This window comes from Aspergillus pseudodeflectus, assembly GCF_044049435.1.
Source record: "Aspergillus pseudodeflectus strain CBS 756.74 chromosome Unknown BJX68scaffold_3, whole genome shotgun sequence".
Lineage (NCBI taxonomy): Eukaryota > Fungi > Ascomycota > Eurotiomycetes > Eurotiales > Aspergillaceae > Aspergillus > Aspergillus pseudodeflectus.
This window is the reverse complement of record NW_027263779.1, coordinates 1,361,111-1,377,394: the sequence shown is the minus strand read 5'-3', so window position 1 is coordinate 1,377,394 and position 16,284 is coordinate 1,361,111. Positions and strand designations below refer to the sequence as shown.

Sequence of the window (16,284 nt, the reverse complement as noted above, 5' to 3'; positions counted from 1 at the left end):
GAAACAAGAAAGCAGGTTCACGTGATCTTTCTTACCAAAGGCACGCGGAGATGAGGCCCAGGGGGCAGAAAGGAGTCAAGAACAACAGAGAAAACCATGAAAGTGTGTTAATAATAATAACGCACGCGACTGACTATTTCCACCTCGGGTCCAGGACCTTGACAGGCGGGATGTCCAAGGTCGACGTTGATCTAGGAGACGCCTTAGCCAAGGTGCTCCCGACCGGAGTGAAACTCACCATCCGCCATATCTCGTCCACTCCCACGACGAGCACTGCTCTCTTCGCCCCATCCCCTGGCGAAGAGGCCGAACCAACATTCTACGAAAATCATTTCCTCTCGGCGTCTATCGCCCCTGCAGACAAGGGCAAGAGTGATGGTGGCGTGGAGGCGGAGATCATCGTCTTCGGCATCGAGGTGTTGGTCTACACTACGGCGCACCTGACTACCATTTTTGTCTCAAAGGCTGATTCGACCGGGCACCTGCATCTTCTGAACGCGGCACCGAAAAGCTCAATTCTCAGACACCTCACTAACACTTTTCTTTCCTTTCTTGTGCACACGCACCAGCGACCCGGTGTTCGGCTCGTGGTGTCGCTGTTTGCCCGTGCTCAGAACCAGTACCTCTTCCCGGGGAGTATTGAGAATGCCGAGAAACATGTCCTTGATGATCGCGGTCTGATCAAATGGTGGTGTCGCGCCCTTGACCCGATCCTGCGCGAGTATGAGCCGGAATCTGGATCCCAGGAGCAAGACAAGAAGCACGAGGAATCGGCGCGCAGCTCTGCAACTGCATATCTCATCGTCCCCAGCTGCGACAAGTTCGAAACACGGGGATTCTTCCCGCCCACTGCGAGGTCTGACGACAAGGACCGTCCGCGGTGGCTGAACGCCTACCCATTGAGTCAACTGTGTAGTCATCCTGGTGCTCCTCCGCGCTGCTTGGTCCCGCGGTTCCCTGATGATCCCAAGACGCGCTTTCTGATAGATCTCGATGATGAACTTCCGGAGAACGGGGCGACAGAAGGTACTGGGCAATGGAGAAGTGTCAGGTCGCTCGATCAGTTCTGGGAGATGATGTCCTTTCGCCAGGAATGTTCTGCTGGGAGGCTTGTTGGATTTCTTTGGCTTGTTATCAATCCGCCTGGAGTATTGAATTCGAATCCGATGTTGAGTAGCAAGTCCGGACTTACGGAGCTCAAGGATGCACCAAAGCCGGCTTCTACTGCCCCCATTACCTCTCAGGATGCGAACCCCTCGGAGTCTTTGAAAGGCTCGGGCGATCAGACGAAGGTACAGCCCGCAAACGACGGAAGCGCATTCTACTGGCCACAAACCGGACGCGGGCACGCAGTTCTGAGCGAAGTGGACTATAAAGCAGCAATCGAATTTCTTCTGGAGCAAGATTTCTACAGCGAGGAGGTCTCGACTGCAAGCACAAATGCCTTCAACAACAAGGTCGCTGCTCTTGCGGACGAGCTTTGGATAGGGCAGCTGGTCGTAGGCAAGGCCGTGAACGGGGAGTCTACAAAACCTGCACCAGGACCGGCTGCCATTACGAATACTCCTTTAGTAAGAAAGCGAAAGAAGGAGGAGCAAACCGGAGCATCTGGGACGGCGCCGAGTGCAACCACCAGTACAGAGTCGAGCCTGCCGTCTGGTGTGAACGTTCTAAAGGCCAATCTAATCCGCAAGAAGAAGAAAACTTGACGAGAGCCGATGATAATGATCACGAATTTGCAACAAATGTACAATATCCAGCTTGGAGAATAACTTCAGGAATATTCTAGGAATCTTGAGCCGACGCACTTCAGGTCCATTGGAGGGTGTTTCTTCATATACTTTGGGTTTAGTAGACGCCAACCGAGCCAATTTCCCATAAATATCCTCCTTCGTCCATGTGGCTCCCAGTATACTCTCCTTTGAGAATAATCACAGAATGACTTATAAAACAACCAAAGACACCCAAGCTCTGGGTACAAGAAAGGCTCCACTGATGCAGTACCGAAGCTGAAGCGACCAATTGTGGTGTGCCAAATCCCAGCCACGATCCGTTATATCCGGCTGGAACAAGAACTACACTTGTTCCTGGTGCTATAAATCGCAATCACGATTTGGCCCAGACGATCAGTGCTGCTGTTGCTGCTGCGCTGGAGAAGAAAAGCCCAATACCCTCAGCTCCGCGGCAGCTGACCGGCCTTCTGTCCTCTTCTCTTTGTTTCCCCTCTTTCAGGCGCTGACCTTCGCCAAGTCTTCGTTGACATTCAAGGGTTCGTCCCATTTACTCGTACTCTATTCTGGCCAGAGATAGGATGTTTTATCCTCGTCGCATACGCTCATGATAAAGCTTCGCTCGTTTTCAGACGCCATCGGTTTTGGTTCAGCCACCGGGCATGGCGGAGTTCAGTGGTCGGTCGCGCTCGGCTGGATAGGTCTGATCTGGTATTCTACCGTGACGGCTGTGTGCGCTTTGGGGTACTATAAGATGTACGTTCTCTGTTACTTTTCTATGGTTCTCGGAGAGTTCGATATAATGCATCCTGGAGTTAATGCTAACAATCTCTCAGATGGAGATACTGCCTCCGACGACCTCAACAATCCCGCTCAGCCACATCCTCCGACGCGCCCCATGTCACCATAGTTCGACCCGTCAAGGGTCTCGAACCGAATCTCTACGACTGCCTCGCCTCAACCTTCCGGCAAGATTATCCGCGTGATAGGCTGACGGTCTGCCTTTGCGTGTCCTCCCGAAGCGATCCTTCCCATCCAATCCTCGAAAAACTAGTCTCCGACTTTCCGCATATCGATGCGCGCGTCTATGTCGAGGAGGAGGATCCTCTGTTCCTGTCCGACAATGAACCAGTCTACGACATGGGACCGAATCCAAAGATCCGCAATATGAGTCGTGCGTACCGGGAGGCCAAGGGCGACATTGTTTGGATTGCAGACTGCAATATCTGGGTAGGGAAGGGCGTTTGCGGACGGATGGTGGACAAGCTCTGCGGACTTGGTGCGGATTCCGGCAAGGAGAATAAATTCGTGCACCATCTGCCTGTCGCTGTGGATGTCACCGGTGCTACCGGCACGAAAGAGGAACATGGGCAGGCTGGCGCTCTCGCTGTGGGAGGCGGCCGTCTAGAGGAATTGTTTCTCTCGTCCTCCCACGCCAAGATGTATACAGCGATCAACACGGTCCTAATTGCTCCGTGTATTGTGGGCAAGTCCAATATGTTCCGGCGCTCGCATCTTGACTATCTCACTACGCCGCCGCCGACCGATGCGCGCCAGCGCAACCCGGGCATCGACTACTTCTCCGACAACATCTGCGAAGACCACCTTATTGGTGACCTGCTATGGAAGAACAAGGTGCGCGAGGAAAAGGAACAGCGTAAGCGCTTGGGAAAGCATGCGCTGGTCTATGGTGATATTGCTTTCCAGCCCATAGCGAACATGAGTGTTGGATCATATATGGCGCGCCGAGTGCGGTGGCTACGTGTCCGGAAGTACATTGTGATGCTTGCAACCTTTGTCGAACCTGGCACGGAGTCAATACTATGTTCGTTGTACGGAGCTTGGGGCGTCACGACGGCGCTGCCTCGGTTCCTCCACGACAAGGGGGTCGACGCTGCGATTGACCTCTCGACGTGGACCACCTTCTTCAGCTTCTTTGGCCTCAGCATACTGAGTTGGATGCTCATAGATTGGACAGTATACATTATGCTCCACTCCGGCAAAACCGTTGAATTAGATGAAAACACCCCGGACTTTGTCCGGCCGCCAAAAGACACCCCAAGACGACGATTCCGGCACTGGCTCTCCGCATGGCTTGGACGTGAGACACTCGCGTTTCCGATCTGGTTCTGGGCCATATGGGGTGGTGAAACCGTTACCTGGCGCGACCGCCAATTCCGCATTGGACTCGACACCAAGGCCCATGAAATCAAAGACAGTCAACCAGGCGCTATCAGTGCGTCAGAGGAAACATCCCTCCTCTCAGCGTCAGGACGACCGAAGTCGCGAAAGAATTAGCATGAAGGCATGAATAGAGGATAGAACTATAACGAAGAATGATAATCTAATGATGCACAGTCTATACCTAACTTTTCATACCACAATAAACCATAACAGAACGTAACATGACCAAGCGAGCAATCAATGCCATGGCGGATTGATCATTTCGCTTCCTGCCCAGCTCCAGAACCTGAGGCTGCATTAGCACCACTCGACGGCCCCTCAGTCTCATCACTCTTATCCATCGCCAACAACCACTCAACAACCTCTCTCCCCTTAGTCAAAGGCCCAGTCACAGCCGCACCCTCGCCCTCCCTCTGGGCACCAATTTCAATCTCAACTTCCTCGTCTCCCTCCTTCTCCTCCTGTCCTTCAGCTTGCTCATCCTGCGCACTCCAATCGGCCCTCTCCGCCAGAAACACCGGGTCGAGCCCGGCCTCGTTCTTCACCGAAACATCAGCCCCGGCCTCAACAAGCACCTTCACACACTCGAGATGCGTGTTCAGCGCCGCCCAGTGCAACGGCGTGTTCCCCGAGTGGTTCCGGTGGTTGATCACCGCGGCCACATCCTCTTTGCTGAGTGATGACGATGACGGAGCCTGGACGAGAAGAGATAGGAGGTGTGTTAGGATTTCTAAGAGGGGGTTAGTATCAAATCACATTTTACCAAATAAATGACGGTAAGGAAACCGGGGGCTAGGAAGTACATACCTAAGTTCCCATTCGCGGCGGGGAAATGTAACAGGCAGCTTCCTGTGCCGCCCTCCTCTTCAGGCTCCGTGTCGATTGCTGAGGCGATGATTACAGACTGAGGGACGCTGTGCTGGACACTCAGAGCCGAGAGGTCGGATTGGAGAGCTTCGAGGTCGCCTGCGCGAGCTGAGTAGATGAGGTCGTCGACTGAGTCGGCGCTTAATGTTATTGGGGCCATGATTCCCTGTGCCTCTTTTAGAGGGTAATGTAGAGTTTAGAAAATTTGATATTGGTGATCGTGGTGATATATATGTCCAAGCAAGCGTATGCTTTTGTTGGCACGTTTAGTAAGATCTGTGAGGTTGTTAGCAGAGGTATAGAAAGGTTCTTCTCTGTCTGTCTGCCCGAAAAGAAAAGAAACGAATAAGATCAAATGCAGAACTTCAAACACGGATGCACTTGTATTTTCATACAGAACCTACCCCCGCCAATGTCCCTCTTTCCCGCTGGGATATCAAGAGATTTCCTAGTCCCGCAAAATCTTCAACAACACCGAGATTTCCAGCTAAGAGACACAAAAGACAGACAAAGAGCGACAAGAAGATAACTTACCGTCTCAAATAGCTTTTGAAAGCACCGTTTTCCCTAAACAAAAGCTATCTCAGGATTCGGATCTTCGACTTCGAGAACTTTGTGAGCGGTCATGTGAATTCGAGAAATCCTGACCAATGGGAAGCAGACTCGAGGCTCTTCTCCGGCGGAACAATATTCTTCCCAACGATCGCGGCCAAGGTTCCTCCGCATTCATCGCGTCAGAACTCCAATTTGAGTACAGCACAGCAATCACTAATAACGACACGCTGAAATGACGACCGAAACTAAGGGAGATGTTCCCGAGGGCGCTGCTACCTCGACATCCTCCGTACCGCAAAGCAAGGAAGATGAGACGACGGTGAAGACACAGACGGAAAACCGAGAAGAGGAGGAGCGCACGCGCGGAGAAGCACAAGAGACGCCACAGGCGGAAGAGAAGGAAACTGAACATCAACAAGAGGAGGAAGATTCGGCGAAAGAATCAGCAGAAGAAGGCGAAACAAAAACATCAGAACCAGACACATCAGCGCCTCCATTACCAGACGAAATCCCTCCTCCGCTGCCCACCGAAGCACCCCCGGGCACGGGCGAGGATGACGGCTGGGAACCTGTCTGGGATGCCTCCGCGCAAGCATATTACTTCTACAACCGCTTCACGGGCGTATCGCAATGGGACAACCCGCGAGTACCGGACTTATCTACAGCACCAGCACCATCTGTCGCCGCGGCTCCGGGGACAGTAGGCGAGGATTCCTCCGCGGTCAAAAGCACCTCTCCTCCCGCGGTAGGTGGGTACAACCCTGCCATCCACGGCGACTATGATCCCACGGCTCCGTATGCGCAGCAGTATGAACAGCAGGAGGAGGAGGGAAACACTGCGGGGGCGGGAGGGGTAATGAACGCGGGGGACTACGCGGCGGTTGGATCGTTCAACAGGTTCACGGGGCGGTGGCAGGGGGAGTCACAGAATCCGGAATACCACAATGACGAGAACAAGTCGCGGCGGCAGATGAATGCGTACTTTGATGTGGACGCGGCGGCTAATTCGCACGACGGACGGAGTCTCCGGGCGGAGCGCAGCGCGAAGAAGCTGACCAAGAAGGAGCTAAAGATGTTCAAGGAGAAGCGGCGGGAGAAGAAAGAGGAGAAGCGGAGAGCGTGGCTTCGTGATTGATCTTCTCTCTTGACGCTTTCTTTCTACCGTTTTCTCTTCCCACTTGTGTATTTTTCGGGTCTACCTCTTCTTTTGTTGTGATACCTACTGGGTTAGACCTCCGAGGTGGGCGTTGTTCTGGCATTTTCATCTTATTTTGCATCATAGAGCGGGGTCGCCACGACATTATATTTTATATCAATCAACAAGAAATCCAGACAGCAGAGCCTGCACGAATAATCAGGTATTGATTTCTTGTATGTGATTTGTGGTGTTTGGTATCCAGATTGACTTGAACAGGTAGATCGGTCGTGTGGTGCTAGCAATCGCAGATATATATATTGAGGTTTGAGGGACCTTATCCTACCATAGCCTTGTCCATCCCCGAGTTGACCTGCAGTAAGCTACAAAAACTTCTACTCAACCAGAACTTTGAACACACAGAATAGAGACATGAGATTGCTGGAACGGGTACAAGTTTTCTCCATCTCTGACCAATACACACGTACAACACTACCTCTACACTGGCTTGTTGATGCTCCGTCTACACTCTCGGAGCTCCACATCAACACTGTTATGATTCAGCAACTATTGAGGCGCATTCCTGGAGAGCTTGTACTACGGAATATCACAAGCCAAGTTCAAGCCTCTGACGTGGGAGTTCATTCCTGAGGCATCGAGCTAGACTACCCAAAACAGAAACACTGACGCAGTCTCTGAGCAAGGCCATCTCGAACGGTCCAGGCACGCAGTTCTACAACGCTGTAGTACGATCGACAACTGATCAACGGCTGTTTCTGATGATCGCCATCGGATCTGGAGAAGATGCAGGCGTAACTTTGCCTCTCCCTGGCTGGGAAATTACAACAGACGAGGTCGTGCGCCCCTTGCCTCTTTCAAGGAGGAAGGAGATGAAAGGTACAAGCGCCCACATGGACCATGGCTCTGACTCTTGATCGAGCTAACCCCTTGCAGAACTAAACATGCTGCTGGACCCTGGTCGGCCCAATGTGGGCGGTTGACTAACCTCCGAGTTATGCAGCATGCCACACGAGCTGACTGCGGCTGGTGCTGTCATGGTGCAATCACCTATGCGCTTCGCACGCAATGCCGCTATCATATGAGAGGTATACCGATGGCGATAATAAAAAATGACCATTTCTCGACAACACTAGAAGCCGACAGAGATTGATGGAGACATGCTGTGATGCAACCTAGTCGAGCCCGCCGCCGCGTTCATCAAGATCTACAGAGACCGGCGCAGAGGAATGAAACACTTTTCAAGCTCAACAGCCACTCAGAGCAGAAAGAAGCCGATCCATACCTCATACTGGGTCGATAACCTCAGGCACCGTATGCTCAGATGGCGAGGGAGGAACTTGAGGAGCTGGAGGAGGCTACCCTTGCGTGGTGCATTCCACAGGGGCTCCCGATGAGAGAGGAATTCGCTGGCCAGGGCAAGTCCAGGAGCATGTTTGCGTATTCGGCAAGCGATGAGAGGACCAAAACACGCCCATCCGTTGTCTATATAAGGCAGTGAGATTCAGCCGTTCATTCTGGTCCTCATCACACGCTCTTTCAAGACTCTCCTACAGTCCAGTCTCTCATTCTCCTCCTCTCTTAACTCTCTCCCAAGACAAACCCACCGTTCGTTCCAACCGCATCCACAATGAAGTTCTCCATCGCTGCTGCCGTTGTTGCTTTCGCCGCCTCCGTTGCGGCCCTCCCTCCTGCCCCCGATGCCCAGCTCGCTGGCAACGGTGTTGGCAACAAGGGTAACTCGAACGTCAAGTTCCCCGTCCCCAACGACGTGACCGTCAAGCAGGCCTCCGACAAGTGCGGTGACCAGGCTCAGCTTTCTTGCTGTAACAAGGCCACCTACGCTGGTGACACCACCGAGGTTGCCGATGGTATCCTTGCTGGTGCTCTCAGCAACCTGATCGGTGCTGGCTCCGGTGCTGAGGGTCTTGGTCTCTTCGACCAGTGCTCCAAGCTCGATGTTGCCCGTGAGTCTTTCAAGATGCCCTTGCGTACTGCAGCAGATACTGACACTATCAGTCCTCATCGGTGTCCAGGACCTCATCAACCAGCAGTGCAAGCAAAACATCGCCTGCTGCCAGAACTCCGGCTCCAGCGCCGTAAGCTTTTTTTCAATCCTCTTCTCCAATCCATAAACTAACAGTACCTCCAGGATGGCGACCTCATTGGCGTCGGGCTTCCTTGCATTGCCCTCGGCTCTATCCTCTAAGCCATTCACTTTCATTGGGTGTCTGGGTTGGAAGCAGTACTACCAGAAGGGATGGTTGGCTTTTCCTTCGCTGCCTCGCGCAGCAAGGCACCGTCTTTCAGTCCCTGTCTTTCTTAGTCTAGGGTAGCACTTGTCTTTAAATTCATGTTGACAATTTTGTATCTTACGTTTGTCAGACGGCACCGGGGATGAAGATGAAGACTGTTCTGCTGGATTGTCTGTCTGTTCTGTGCATTGGTGCCTGACTGTGGCATATATCTTTAATTAGACTCTGTTTTATTTATGATTCCTCATCTTTCCTCGATGGGCGCTTTAAATTCTTGCATGGTCCTCCCTTTGTAGCCTCAAATGAGGACTGTTTAGCTAACTCTTAGCCCGTGACTACCTTGAGTTCTCATAGCCATTTCTCTTCACTTCCTTCACGAGTTTCCTTATGGGTCTGATATATCATACTAACCACCCAAACCGGAGCAACCAGTCGCTGTGGATGTCTTTGCAGTGGTTCAAGAATAGCAGAACTGTATCTCAACATGATTGAGGGAATAGCAATGGGTCACCAGTATGGACATTCTTGAAATATCTACAACGGACAAAATTCCAATTGAGAAAATAAAACCATTGTAATAGACATTAGATTAGTTACCTCTTCATTGATTAAAGACATAAGAAAATCGTAACCGAAGTACAAATATAGTGCATCACCACCCTCCCCGAATCCGAGCCCTAAGTCCAACGTAGGCGGACACACCGGACCTCAGCACAAACCCACTCAGCTATACACGCGTCATACAAATACAAAAACAAATCAACCAAAGTTAAAAGTAGCAAGTCATCACAAAACCTCAACCGAACGCGCCCAAAAGATCCCTACACCCCACCCAGGCCCCGGTTTAGGTCCCCAGCTCCAAACGCCAACGCCATGGTGAACATCAACGCCAACAACTCCAACGCCATACCTAGTAAAAAAGAGGCCGCGACTGCTGCCTACTTTCTGTGCTGTCTCGATCTCGGTCGCGATCTTGTGAGAGCAGTGCTAATGGGGGGAAGACGACTGTGCCCATTCGCCGTTCTTTTTTTGTTGTTGTTAGTGTTGGGCGTTTTTCGGGGGGTGTGATCGATTCTTCGGGGGTTGATTCTTCAGACTGTGCCTGTGTGGACTGAAGATTGATCTCAGAATGTGAGCGTTTGTGTGATGTGTTTGTGGATGGAGGCGTATGTGTAGAAGTCGAGGGAGAAAGAGCTGACAGTAGACAAGACATCGACCTGGGCCGTGGCCGGGACCATATCTTCTGCGCCTGCTCCTTGCCCTCCTTCCCACCCTCGTCTTGCCTTTGACTCTGACTCTGACCCCAAACAGGCGGCAACGGAAACCTGAAATTGATATTCGAGAACGAAAGCGAGAACCCCGGCAAGACCAATCCTGACCCAGACTCAGACTCAGACGCAAACCCCACACTAGAAAGATTAAACAACTCAATCATCGACTTCCGCCGACTGGTCGTCCGTTTATGGCGCTTCGCCTCCTCTCTCTCTTTCTCTTCCTGCTGCTGCTTCTGGAACTGCAGCTCCTCATACCGATACTCTTCCTCGTCCTCTTCGGGGATCGTCTCCTCGATGAGTCGCGTCTTGATTTCGGGATGTTTTCGACTTGTGCTTTGCGGTTGTGTTGAGAGAACAGCAACTGGGAGCGGAGGTAGCGGTCTCCCTGAGAGAACCTGCTTTGGAGACTCCATATCGTCTCCTAGCTCACAGGCCCGATCATGGCCATACCCATACCCATAACTGGAGCAACCACATCCGTAATCGGAGACTGAGCCCGTGTCGGAGTCTACAGACGCAGTGTCGTACTCGGAGCTGGAGTCTGAGTCGACGATGCGGATTGATGTTGTTGCTGTTGTAGTTGTTATGGTTGTGGTTGTTGTAATGTTGATATCATTATTTGCGTTGTCATTCGGGGATTCTGATTGAGATTGTTTCTCGGGGTCGAGGTTGGAAGTGCATGTACAGATACAGACGCTTGTGTGCGAGCAGCTTTGTCTTTGCGCCCTGCTGATGAATGGATTGGTGGTGGTAGTACAGGAAGAAACAGGAATGTTCCGTCTCCTCTTCTCCTTCCGAACTTGTATACAAGATAAAAGAATCGAAGAAAAAGACGACGAGAAGCAACTCGGGGGCGAATCTTGCGAATCCATGTTTCAATCCAATTCAATTGAACAAGTAAACAACATGCTCAACTGGATTCAGGCACTATTGCACACAAGAACGATAATAAGACAAAGCTAACCCCGCCCTCAGAGACACGAGAGATTAGATGTCTTATATACACTCTAGTTTGATTGTGAGTTTGATTATGACGCGGGGAAGGGTCCATCTTGCTCATCTCTCTAATTTACGTTCATGCAGTGCGTTCAGTTTTATTGCATGATTGGGATAGTTTACGATATCACGATCTGTGAGGTGCAGATGCAATACTATGCTTGCTCCATTGGTGCCCCTCCTATCTGTATCATGGAAGTGATTGTTGATTACAATGCCTCTATCATTGGGGGCGAAGCTCAGCTGTCACGGCGGATATCAGGTCTATAGAGCGTGTTTGTTTTGAAGATTCGAAGAGCACGGGGTTGCTTGATGCAAGGGCCTTATGAGAAGCTCACATGCAAGGGTCGAGATATTGCTTCCAAGGACGAATCTTAAGCGGTAGGTTAGACTCTCAAGAGTCGAGATGGAGGAAGAGTCAACCTTCAAGGCATAATGTAATGCTGCGACAGCTGTGTCTAGAGCAAGGAGGATGCATTTATATACATACCATGGGCATCTCAGAGGCGTAAGTTCCCGAGTCTTCAACTGGATGCTGTGCAAGACCATCTCCATGCAGGTACGAATGAGCACGACCTCGGACCTGCTCACCTCATCCCTTGATTGACCAGTCGATAGCGATCCTCGTGCAAGCGCAAGGGATATGCACCACCTGACAGGGGAATGACAACATAACTCGAAAGCCCAAAGTGAAAAGTAGTATTGCTTCAAGGAAATCAAGGATCTAGCTCGCTGCTCTACAAATCACGATCTAGAGCTTGCTCTGCGGCGTTGCCGTGTACAACGACTGTGTGCGCTGCGTCGCCTCTACGGCTTCCTTCTCGATGCGAGCTAGCAGCTCGCCGCATGTAGGGATATCGTGGATTAAGCCAATCACTTGACCGGCGGTCCAGACCTGTTTTCATTTGTTAGTTTTGCTTTGTACAACCATTTTGGGAGGCATAGAGATCCTCAAAGGGTGGAGGGTAGGGAAGGAACGTACTCCAAAGTTAATGTCCCCATTCAAGAAGACCTCCCGTCCACGCTTCCCACTAACAAACGGCGCAATCTCCGCAAACTCGCCCGTCTTACTCTCCTTCTCAACCTTGAGCGCCTGCTTCGTCACCTCATTCGCAAAGAGCCGCGACGTGTTCGTCCACCGCCGCATCACTAGCGCCGTATCCGTCTCCTCTGCCTTGACAATCGCCTCTTTGACCTTCTGGTGAATCGGCGCCTCAACCGTCGCCATGAACCGCGTCCCCATGTTTATCCCCTCAGCGCCCAGCGCAAGTGCCGCCGCAAGCCCGTACCCATCCGCGAACCCGCCGGAGGCAATGAAGGGAACACCCAGGTCCTGGCGCGCGCGGTTGAGCAGGATGAGGTTTGTGATATCGTGCTCGCCGACGTGGCCTGCGCACTCGAAGCCGTCGATTGAGAGGAAGTCAACGCCGAGCTTGACGGCGGACTTGGCGTGGCGGATTGTCGTGCATTTGTGGAGGATGGTGATATTCGCGGCCTTGAGCTGCTTGATCACGGGGCCTGGGTTGTTACCTGCCGTTTCGACGATCTTGATTCCTTCGTCGATGATCACCTGCGCGTAGGCGGCGTAGTCGGGGGGAACGAGGGCTGGGAGGAGGGTGAGGTTCACGCCGAACGGGTTCTTGGTCATGCTGCGGCATCTCCGAATTTCCTTGCGCAGGTCTTCGGGGGTTGGTTGGGTGAGGGCAGTAAGCTGGTCATTTGTTTAGTGTTTGCGACTCATGGGGTTGGTTTGAGACGTACGATTCCAAGACCACCTGCGTTGCTAACGGCGGAGGCGAGCTCTGCGTATCCGACCCATTGCATGCCGCCCTGGACGACAGGGACTATGCTGGTGAGTGACACTTCTGGTAAGTTGGTAAAAAGCCATACCTCGAATCCCCAGCGCCCTAGTCAAAGCAGTGTTGAAGCCCATCGTCGCAACGTTCTGAAAAGAATGTACAGTAGATCGACTCTAAGAGTATCAAGAAAAGTAACACGCACTCTTTCTGAAGCAAAAGAAGGAAAACGCAGCACAAACGACGGATATATGAAGAAAGACCAAGCCACGCGATTCAACCGCGGACCTCTGTTGCGCTTCCTGAGGGGGAGGATTTGCCGAGGTCTGGCTGATGGGGTCGGCCCGACTGTATTGATTTGTCTACACAGCCGGTACAGAGGAAGAGGGGCCGAGACTTTTGATCGAATGATGAATCGTCCTGTTGAAGGGATGGTGAGACGGCTTCTGATGCCGTCTGATGACACGCTAAGCCTGACTTCGTTGTTGGTGTTGCACAGCGCATATGGCGTGGGAGATGAGGCATGTGATCGCCCTCTACACATGACTGTTCTTACCACCATCCCACAGGAAAGATGGGCTAAGGAGTGAATAATGAATAAGATATCAATTCAATCCTATGAGATGCTGCCCTGGATATTCTAAACGCCGACAATGCTAGATAAGAGCCCAACTTTTCCATGACCAAAAACCTCACTTGCTGCCCTGCTGGCTCGCCAGCCAGGTCTCATGCAGTTTCTTCTGTCGTTCCCAGTCTTTGCGAAGCTTCTTTGCGCGACTCTTGGTGATTTCCTCGCCGCCAACATCCCGAGTCGGCAGACCCTCCTCGTCCCAGGCGCTATACTCGTTTGTCCGGAACATTTCCAGATGGCTCAGCTTGCCCTTCTCGAGCTTCTTCAACGCCTCTTTCTCCTTTGCTTCCTTTTCCTTTTGCTTCTGGAGTGCCTGCGCTGCCCTTTCTTCGCGGGCTTGGATGAGGTCTCGGCTCACGGGGCGCACAACGGCGGGAAGGTTCTCGCGGTCCTCGAGGTAAACACCAATGTCAAATAGATCGACATCGCGAACGCGGTCGCAGAGGGTGAGAATCTCCTTTCCAATGTTCGCCGAGTCTTCGAGTGAAGCCACCTTGGTACGGAAGTCAGACAGGACAGAAGCATAGGTCTGGTTAGCTTCCGTAACTGCATCCGACACGGTTTCGTTCTCCACGATCTTGCTGATTTCCTCCGCGTTGATCGTCTTGGCCCGCGCAGCTTGTCGGAGGGAGTCACGCATTTTCGACAGCGGGTAGAGGAATGGCTTGGCCTCTTCGGGCACATCAATGCCACTCCATCCGATTTCCTGGCTATCAACAGGGGTCTGACCGTTCAGGCCGAACATGTTGACCATGAAGGTGACCCACCGAGCAACAGCCTCAACATCCTTAGGGTTAAGCAGGGCCTTGTCTGTGCTGTTGAACTTTGTAATCAGTTCGGAGATCGAGGCCAACACGGCCGGAGTGTTGAATGAGTCGCACAGCTGCTCATTAACAGCAGCCTTGGTCGCGGCCAAGGCATCAGCGAGACTGGTATCCGTACTCTCTGCGTTTCCGGGCATTGTAGCAGGGTCTTTAACCTTGATGAAGAAGTTGTCTAGCTTGTCTTCCCACGAGTTACCGGCGCTGACCAGGTCGTCTGTGATCTCGACACCCTCCTTCCACCCACCAAGCAGGAACACAATTCGCAGACTACGGGCTGTCCACTCCTTTCTCTCCAGCGCCTCGCGAATGGTCGTAAAGTTCTTCAATGACTTTGACATCTTGGACCCCTGGATGGACAAGTGGCCCATATGGAGGAAGTAGTTGACCCACTGGTCATCATGCGAGTGCCAGTACGCCTCACTCTGCGCCAACTCGTTGTCGTGGTGGGGGAACGCAAGATCGATACCACCGGAGTGGATATCCATCTGCTTACCTAGGCGGGCAGACGCCATTGCCGAACACTCGATATGCCATCCGGGGCGGCCTCGGCCCCAAGAGCTGGTCCAGCTCGGCTCACCAGGCTTGGAAGCCTTCCAGAGCGCAAAGTCGGACTTGGAGCGCTTCTCCGCAGCCTTGTTGACTAGCGAACCCTCTCCTTCGGCAAGAAGCTTGCTGTCCGAACGGCTCCATGGCTCGAGTCGTGCGTAGGGGAATCCGGCTTGCTCGAAAGACTCGATATCAAAGTACACTGAGCCATCCGCAGTAACGTAGCCAAACTTGTTCTGCACAATCTTCTCCACAAAGTCGGCGATTTCCTGACCGTACTCGGTCACCCTAGTCAACTCGTCCGGCCGCAGAACATTCAGATCGTCCATATCCTTCATAAACCGATCTTCATACTTTCGAGTCAGTTTCGTAAAGATCGAATGATCATCCGCGTCGATCAAGGATCCCTCCAAGGCATCCAGATACGGAAGCAAAAGATCCTGTGCATCGGTGAAGAATCGCTCTGGGAAGGTCTGTTGCGCAGCGGACAGGTCCAGCTTCTCTGCCTCGGCAATGACATTCGCAGCCGACAGGACCGTCTTGATGTGCATCTTGACCTTGGCCTCGTCATCACCAGCCTTCTCGTTACCCGGTAAGGGTCCCCCGCTCAAAATAGTTGCATATGTCTTCTCCACCTCCTTCGGATACTGCGAGGGAGGTAGTTCTGGGCTCAACAGCAGTAGGTTTTTCTTCAAGTAAGCGGCATACGCCCTGTGGGCAACCTCAAGAACCTCTGCATCGATCGTAGGATGGGCGGTCACGAATTTCGTAAACAGGTGTTGCTGTCGAGCTCGGAGGATAATCTAGAAACATTAATCCCATGCTACCCACCCGCATCCTTTCTAGGAGCCCACCTTGTCATCAACATCCGTAATGTTCATAACGAAGTTCACGTCGAACTTGAAGTAATCCCGCATGATACGCCGAATAATATCGGTACTGACATAGTTCCTCGCGTGACCAAGGTGCGCATCGTCGTAGACCGTCGGCCCGCACGCATACCAGGAGACCTTCTTCCCCTTGGGGTCAATTGGAATAAATGGCGTCTTCGACTTGGTGAGCGAGTTGTAAACCTTCAGCGAAGGGAGATGCGATTGCGCCTCCGGGTGAACAGTCGGCTGCCGCCATGGCGGCTGCTCGCGCGCGGTAGCCATGGATTTGAAAAATGTCAACACTTGGGACGAAAGGGGCGGCCCGCGAGAGAGGACGGACAAGAAGAGGCGAGGGTGCCGCAGAGGGAGGAGGGGCATATGGAGGGGAGGAGGGAAGAAAAAGAGTGGGGGTGCTCGAGTCGCTGGGCAATTATAGAGGGGTTGCCAGCACCTTTGATCGGAGTCAGACCTCAGTCACTGCTGATTGGTGGCCTGAGCTCTAAGGAACAAAGCATCGCCAGGCGGTGTGCTCCTGGCGAGTGAAACACAGGAAAATAGCTCCCTCAGTCCCTGGCCCTGTGCCCTACTTTGGTCCTGAAAC

At 52.5% G+C, this 16,284-nt stretch overlaps 7 protein-coding genes across 7 annotated transcripts; 4 read left to right on the top strand and 3 right to left on the bottom strand.

The window, feature by feature from the left end:
• Positions 1-170: 170 nt before the first annotated feature.
• BJX68DRAFT_252513 (histone acetylation protein-domain-containing protein) lies at positions 171-4,171 on the top strand (the record flags this gene model as incomplete). The annotated part of the gene is made up of 4 exons (XM_071042580.1): positions 171-1,571; positions 2,311-2,486; positions 2,567-3,966; positions 4,128-4,171. The coding sequence occupies 4 exons, from the start codon at positions 171-173 to the stop codon at positions 4,169-4,171; spliced, it is 3,021 nt and encodes a 1,006-aa protein (XP_070904632.1).
• BJX68DRAFT_226692 (ankyrin repeat domain-containing protein) lies at positions 4,091-5,399 on the bottom strand. Its single transcript, XM_071038553.1, has 3 exons — positions 5,316-5,399; positions 4,722-5,057; positions 4,091-4,644 (listed from the first exon to the last, which is right to left on the bottom strand). Exons 2-3 carry the CDS (start codon positions 4,939-4,941, stop codon positions 4,172-4,174), a joined length of 693 nt encoding a protein of 230 aa, XP_070904630.1. The 5' UTR covers positions 4,942-5,057; positions 5,316-5,399; the 3' UTR covers positions 4,091-4,171.
• Positions 5,049-5,382, top strand: BJX68DRAFT_117826 (uncharacterized protein). Its single transcript, XM_071036059.1, has one exon. It carries the CDS (start codon positions 5,157-5,159, stop codon positions 5,325-5,327), a length of 171 nt encoding a protein of 56 aa, XP_070904631.1. The 5' UTR covers positions 5,049-5,156; the 3' UTR covers positions 5,328-5,382.
• A 118-nt stretch (positions 5,400-5,517) lies between the features above and the next one.
• Positions 5,518-6,687, top strand: BJX68DRAFT_117795 (WW domain-containing protein). Its single transcript, XM_071036058.1, has one exon. It carries the CDS (start codon positions 5,569-5,571, stop codon positions 6,469-6,471), a length of 903 nt encoding a protein of 300 aa, XP_070904629.1. The 5' UTR covers positions 5,518-5,568; the 3' UTR covers positions 6,472-6,687.
• A 1,114-nt stretch (positions 6,688-7,801) lies between these two features.
• Positions 7,802-8,984, top strand: BJX68DRAFT_117793 (hydrophobin family protein). The gene is made up of 3 exons (XM_071036057.1): positions 7,802-8,456; positions 8,509-8,588; positions 8,642-8,984. Exons 1-3 carry the CDS (start codon positions 8,120-8,122, stop codon positions 8,696-8,698), a joined length of 474 nt encoding a protein of 157 aa, XP_070904628.1. The 5' UTR covers positions 7,802-8,119; the 3' UTR covers positions 8,699-8,984.
• A 2,142-nt stretch (positions 8,985-11,126) lies between these two features.
• On the bottom strand, positions 11,127-13,331 carry BJX68DRAFT_226683 (NAD(P)H-dependent flavin oxidoreductase). Its single transcript, XM_071038552.1, has 4 exons — positions 12,905-13,331; positions 12,776-12,858; positions 11,997-12,725; positions 11,127-11,909 (listed from the first exon to the last, which is right to left on the bottom strand). Exons 1-4 carry the CDS (start codon positions 12,945-12,947, stop codon positions 11,766-11,768), a joined length of 999 nt encoding a protein of 332 aa, XP_070904627.1. The 5' UTR covers positions 12,948-13,331; the 3' UTR covers positions 11,127-11,765.
• A 10-nt stretch (positions 13,332-13,341) lies between these two features.
• On the bottom strand, positions 13,342-16,146 carry BJX68DRAFT_226681 (cysteine--tRNA ligase). Its single transcript, XM_071038551.1, has 2 exons — positions 15,666-16,146; positions 13,342-15,614 (listed from the first exon to the last, which is right to left on the bottom strand). Exons 1-2 carry the CDS (start codon positions 16,059-16,061, stop codon positions 13,503-13,505), a joined length of 2,508 nt encoding a protein of 835 aa, XP_070904626.1. The 5' UTR covers positions 16,062-16,146; the 3' UTR covers positions 13,342-13,502.
• Positions 16,147-16,284: the final 138 nt, after the last annotated feature.